Source organism: Oncorhynchus clarkii, unplaced genomic scaffold, assembly GCF_045791955.1.
Source record: "Oncorhynchus clarkii lewisi isolate Uvic-CL-2024 unplaced genomic scaffold, UVic_Ocla_1.0 unplaced_contig_6397_pilon_pilon, whole genome shotgun sequence".
Classification (NCBI taxonomy): domain Eukaryota; kingdom Metazoa; phylum Chordata; class Actinopteri; order Salmoniformes; family Salmonidae; genus Oncorhynchus; species Oncorhynchus clarkii.
The window spans coordinates 3,463-10,000 of NW_027258152.1; the positions used below are offsets into that span (position 1 = coordinate 3,463).

General features: G+C 48.3%; 1 protein-coding gene across 1 annotated transcript in view; it reads right to left on the reverse strand.

Annotated features, from left to right (window-relative positions):
- Window positions 1-227: 227 nt before the first annotated feature.
- Window positions 228-6,538, reverse strand: part of LOC139395869 (ubiquitin-like modifier-activating enzyme 6) — a 39,592-nt gene continuing 33,281 nt past the window's right edge. Inside the window, exons 30-33 of the mRNA XM_071143180.1 lie at window positions 5,216-5,343; window positions 4,679-4,766; window positions 2,445-2,539; window positions 228-1,748 (exon numbers count right to left, since the gene is read on the reverse strand). Of these exons, the coding sequence (XP_070999281.1) occupies window positions 1,601-1,748; window positions 2,445-2,539; window positions 4,679-4,766; window positions 5,216-5,343 (459 nt within the window). The 3' untranslated portion in view covers window positions 228-1,600. The remainder of the gene's footprint in view (window positions 1,749-2,444; window positions 2,540-4,678; window positions 4,767-5,215; window positions 5,344-6,538) is intronic.

The window sequence follows — 6,538 nt, forward strand, 5'->3', positions numbered from 1 at the left end:
AACAAGTGCACACTCTGGGAGGACGGAGAGATGATTGGGGACACACCTATGTCGCTATCAATCATCCAAAATCCCCCATGAGCCAATAGGAACGTTTAGGTGACGATTGTGATCCCACCTTTTAAGATCAAGAGTTCCCCCCTCTCTCTCTCTCTGTCTCTCTCTCTCTCTCTCTCTCTCTCTCTCTGTCTCTCTCTCTCTCTCATGAAAACCACGGAAAGTGTGTATGTATGGGTGTGTAAACACGGTCGTTTTTTATTCTTAGCATCATCATCATCATCATCACATCGTGACAAACACAACAAGGTTGTTAGTTAAGGCATGTGCATAGCAGTCTGAGCTGTGTTTTAAACCAGAGTAGAAAACACCAGTCTGAGCTGTGTTTGATACCAGAGTAGAAAACACCAGTCTGAGCTGTGTTTGATACCAGAGTAGAAAACACCAGTCAGAGCTGTGTTTGATACCAGAGTAGAAAACACCAGTCAGATCTGTGTTTGATACCAGAGTAGAAAACACCAGTCAGAGCTGTGTTTGATACCAGAGTAGAAAACACCAGTCAGAGCTGTGTTTGATACCAGAGTAGAAAACACCAGTCAGAGCTGTGTTTGATACCAGAGTAGAAAACACCAGTCAGAGCTGTGTTTTAAACCAGGGTAGAAAACACCAGTCTGAGTTGTGTTTTAAACCAGAGTAGAAAACACCAGTCAGAGCTGTGTTTGATACCAGAGTAGAAAACACCAGTCAGAGCTGTGCTTGATACCAGAGTAGAAAACACCAGTCAGAGCTGTGTTTTAAACCAGAGTAGAAAACACCAGTCTGAGCTGTGTTTTAAACCAGAGTAGAAAACACCAGTCAGAGCTGTGCTTTAAACCAGAGTAGAAAACACCAGTCAGAGCTGTGTTTAAACCAGAGTAGAAAACACCAGTCAGAGCTGTGTTTTAAACCAGAGTAGAAAACACCAGTCAGAGCTGTGTTTTAAACCAGAGTAGAAAACACCAAGTCAGAGCTGTGTTTGAAACCAGAGTAGAAAACACCAGTCAGAGCTGTGCTTTACACCAGAGTAGAAAACACCAGTCGGAACAGTGTTTTAAACCACACAGAGGGACTACTATGTACACAGCCAAGTGCTTCCCTCTTCTCATAGAGGTAGAAAGAGAACTCATCAGACCAGGTTATATCCATCTACAGCCCTCTTTCTACCTCTATGCTCTTTCTCTAATAATGGTACATGGGGCCAGCCCTGTTCTAGAATCACCATCTGTTCTAGAATCACCATCTGTTCTAGAATCAACATATATTCTAGAATCAACATATGTTCTAGAATCAACATATGTTCTAGAATCAACATATGTTCTAGAATCCGCCCCTGTTCTAGAATCCGCCCCTGTTCTAGAATCCACCCCTGTTCTAGAATCCGCCCCTGTTCTAGAATCCGCCCCTGTTCTAGAATCCACCCCTGTTCTAGAATCCACCCCTGTTCTAGAAGCACCACTGTTGTCAACTAGGGTTTTGCAGGTACAGAGGGTTAGTTTGAGGGGACTGAGGGGTGGTTATATTTGGTTAGTTTGAGGGGCGTCAGGGATGTTATGGTCTGGGCGTTTCAGGCGGTGTGAGCGTCTCCGTCGGGGCTGAAGTAGTACCTAACGGGGGGTCCAGGAAGGTCCTCATCACCATCTGACTCTGGAGCGAAGGACACGGTCAGGTCAACATAGCGACGGTCTACAGACGGTTTGATCAACTTCTGCATCCTGGGAGAGGAGGGGGGGGGGGGGGGGGGGAGATGGGGGGAGGGAGGAGAAGGAGGGAGGAGATGGTGAGGGAGGAGAGGGAGGAGAGGGGGGAGGGAGGAGAGGGGGGAGGGAGGAGAGTTGGGAGGAGATGGTGGAGGGAGGAGAGGGTGGAGGGAGGAGAGGGAGGGGGGAGAGGGGGAGGGGGGAGGGAGAAGAGGGGGAGGGAGGAGAGGGGTAGGGAGGAGAGGAGGGAGGAGAGGGGGAGGGAGGAGAGGGAGGAGGGGGGGGGGAGACGAGGGAGGAGAGGGGGAGGGAGGAGAGGGAGGAGAGGGGGAGGGAGGAGACGAGGGAGGAGAGGGGGAGGGAGGAGACGAGGGAGGAGAGGGGGAGGGAGGAGAGGGAGGAGATGGGGAGGGAGGAGAGGGAGGAAGGGGAGGAGAGGGAGGAGGGAGTAGAGGGAGGAAGGGGAGGAGAGGGGGGGAGGGAAGAGAGGGAGGAGAGGGGGGAGGGTGGGGGAGAGGGAGGAGGAGAGGGGGGAGGGAGGAGAGGAGAATGAGAGACTAAGATTCACAGTGATTCAGGAGGACAGTGTGTGTGTGTGTGTGTGTGTGTGTGTGTGTGTGTGTGTGTACGTGTGTGTGTGTGTGTGTGTACGTGTGTGTGTACGTGTGTGTGTGTGTACGTGTGTGTGTGTGTGTGTGTATGTGTGCTTACGTTAGTTTCAGTCTCTTGTTGTGTCCTGGCATCACAGGAACATAGAGCATCTTCACTCCATGGACAACCATGGTAGGTTCTATCCCATAATTCACCTGTAATACAACACAGTCAACACCATGGTAGGACCTATCCCATAATTCACCTGTAATACAACAGTCAACACCATGGTAGGATCTATCCCATAATACAACACAGTCAACACCATGGTATGTTCTATCCCATAATACAACACAGTCAACACCATGGTAGGTTCTATCCCATAATTCACCTGTAATACAACAGTCAACATCATGGTAGGATCTATCCCATAATACAACACAGTCAACACCATGGTAGGTTCTATCCCATAATTCACCTGTAATACAACAGTCAACACCATGGTAGGATCTATCCCATAATACCACACAGTCAACACCATGGTAGGATCTATCCCATAATACCACACAGTCAACACCATGGTAGGATCTATCCCATAATACCACACAGTCAACACCATGGTAGGATCTATCCCATAATACCACACAGTCAACACCATGGTAGGGCTCTATCCCATAATACCACACAGTCAACACCATGGTATGTTCTATCCCATAATACAACACAGTCAACACCATGGTAGGTTCTATCCCATAATTCACCTGTAATACAACAGTCAACACCATGGTAGGATCTATCCCATAATACAACACAGTCAACACCATGGTAGGATCTATCCCATAATTCACCTGTAATACAACAGTCAACACCATGGTAGGATCTATCCCATAATACCACACAGTCAACACCATGGTATGTTCTATCCCATAATACAACACAGTCAACACCATGGTAGGTTCTATCCCATAATTCACCTGTAATACAACACAGTCAACACCATGGTAGGTTCTATCCCATAATTCACCTGTAATACAACACAGTCAACACCATGGTAGGTTCTATCCCATAATACACCTGTAATACAACACAGTCAACACCATGGTAGGATCTATCCCATAATTCACCTGTAATACAGCACAGTCAACACCATGGTAGGATATATCCCATAATACCACACAGTCAACACCATGGTAGGTTCTATCCCATAATACCACACAGTCAACACCATGGTAGGTTCTATCCCATAATACAACACAGTCAACACCATGGTAGGATCTATCCCATAATTCACCTGTAATACAACAGTCAAAACCATGGTAGGATCTATCCCATAATACAACACAGTCAAAACCATGGTAGGATCTATCCCATAATACAACACAGTCAACACCATGGTAGGATCTATCCCATAATACAACACAGTCAACACCATGGTAGGTTCTATCCCATACTTCTCCTGTAATACAACACAGTCAACACCATGGTAGGATCTATCCCATAATACAACACAGTCAACACCATGGTAGGCTCTATCCCATAATTCACCTGTAATACAACACAGTCAACACCATGGTAGGTTCTATCCCATAATACACCTGTCAAACAACACAGTCAACACCATGGTAAGATATATCCCATAATACAACACAGTCAACACCATGGTAGGTTCTATCCAATAATTCACCTGTAATACAACACAGTCAACACCATGGTAGGTTCTATCCCATAATACACCTGTAATACAACACAGTCAACACCATGGTAGGCTCTATCCCATAATACAATACAGTCAACACCATGGTAGGATCTATCCCATAATACAACGCAGTCAACCCCATGGTAGGATCTATCCCATAATACCACACAGTCAACACCATGGTAGGCTCTATCCCATAATACAACACAGTCAACACCATGGTAGGCTCTATCCCATAATTCACCTGTAATACAACAGTCAAAACCATGGTAGGATCTATCCCATAATACAACACAGTCAACACCATGGTAGGTTCTATCCCATAATTCACCTGTAATACAACAGTCAAAACCATGGTAGGATCTATCCCATAATACAACACAGTCAACACCATGGTAGGATCTATCCCATAATTCACCTGTAATACAACAGTCAAAACCATGGTAGGATCTATCCCATAATACAACACAGTCAACACCATGGTAGGACCTATCCCATACTTCTCCTGTAATACAACACAGTCAACCCTATGGTAGGATCTATCCCATAATACAACACAGTCAACACCATGGTAGGCTCTATCCCATAATACAACACAGTCAACACCATGGCAGGCTCTATTCTATACTTAATTAATATAGTAATGAATGTGTCTCACCAACACTGCGTTGATGAAGTCAGAGAGGGAGAAGTGTTGGTGACCCCACACAGTCCAGCGGTCCCAGATAGAGAAAGAGATGTCTTCCCTGAGGAGGAGAACACACATTCAGGACTCAGTGACAGAAACAGGGAAACAGACAGAGAGAGAGAGAGAGACAGACACCGATAGAGAGAGAGGGAGACACTGATAGAGAGAGAGGGAGAGAGGGAGACAGAGAGAGAGGGAGAAAGAGATGTATTTTCTATCTGTACGTGTGTATGTACAGGTGTGTGTGTGTGTGTACAGGTGTGTGTTCAGGTGTGTGTGTGTGTGTGTACAGGTGTGTGTTCAGGTGTGTGTGTACAGGTGTGTGTGTTCAGGTGTGTGTGTACAGGTGTGTGTGTTCAGGTGTGTGTGTTCAGGTGTGTGTGTTCAGGTGTGTGTGTTCAGGTGTGTGTGTGTGTGTGTACAGGTGTGTGTACAGGTGTGTGTGTACAGGTGTGTGTGTACAGGTGTGTGTGTACAGGTGTGTGTGTACAGGTGTGTCTCTCCTACCTGATCTGTGTTCTCTTGACAGGTGCAGCCTCGGTGAGGACCATGACAGGAATGGCCAGGTTGAAGAAACAGTTGTTGAACGACTCAAACCCGTATCCTCCCACCACCTTCACCAGCTCCAACGACACCTGGGGACCACAGCACAACCACTCACTGACGACTCCCCAGACGACCCCCCAGACGACCCCCCCCCCCAGACGACCCCCCCCAGACGACCCCCCAGACGACTCCCAGACTACCCCCCCAGACGACTCCCCAGACGACCTCCCAGACGACCCCCCCCAGACGACCCCCCGACGACCTCCCAGACGACTCCCCCCAGACGACCTCCCAGACGACCTCCCAGACGACCCCTGCCAGACGACCCCCCCAGACGACTCCCAGACGACCCCCCCAGATGACCGCCCCCCAGACGACCCCCCAGACGACTCCCAGACGACCTCCCAGACGACTCCCCCCAGACGACCCCCCCCCAGACAACCTCCCAGACAACCCCCCCAGACGACACCCCCACGACGACCTCCCAGACGACTCCCAGACGACTCCCAGACAACCCCCCAGACAACCCCTCCCAGATGACTCCCCAGACGACTCCCAGACAACCCCCCAGACGACTCCCAGACGACTCCCAGACGACTCCCAGACGACTCCCAGACGACTCCCAGACGACTCCCAGACGACCCCCCAGACGACCCCCCAGACGACTCCCAGACGACTCACTTCAACAGCCAAAACTACACAGCGCTGAATTCATTGGTACGTTCTATTTAGTTCTGTGACTGAATCAGACAAGCAGATTCCGTAAAACCAATTCAACACCACGAAGAAGAGATCCAAGCTTTTTAAAGAACCCATTCAACTGATAAACATCTGATTCAGTCATTTCTACCATCTAAAACCATTACAGCTGGGAGTCTTCTTGGGTAAGTCTCTAAGCATCATTACAGCTGGGAGTCTTCTTGGGTAAGTCTCTAGGAGTCATTACAGCTGGGAGTCTTCCTGGATAAGTCTCTAGGAGTCATTACAGCTGGGAGTCTTCTTGGGTAAGTCTCTAGGAGTCATTACAGCTGGGAGTCTTCCTGGATAAGTCTCTAGGAGTCATTACAGCAGATTAGAGTCTTTCTTGGGTAAGTCTCTAGGAGTCATTACAGCTGGGAGTCTTCTTGGGTAAGTCTCTAAGAGTCATTACAGCAGATTAGAGTCTTCCTGGGTAAGTCTCTAGGAGTCATTACAGCTGGGAGTCTTCCTGGGTAAGTCTCTAGGAGTCATTACAGTTGGGAGTCTTCTTGGGTAAGTCTCTAGGAGTCATTACAGCTGGGAGTC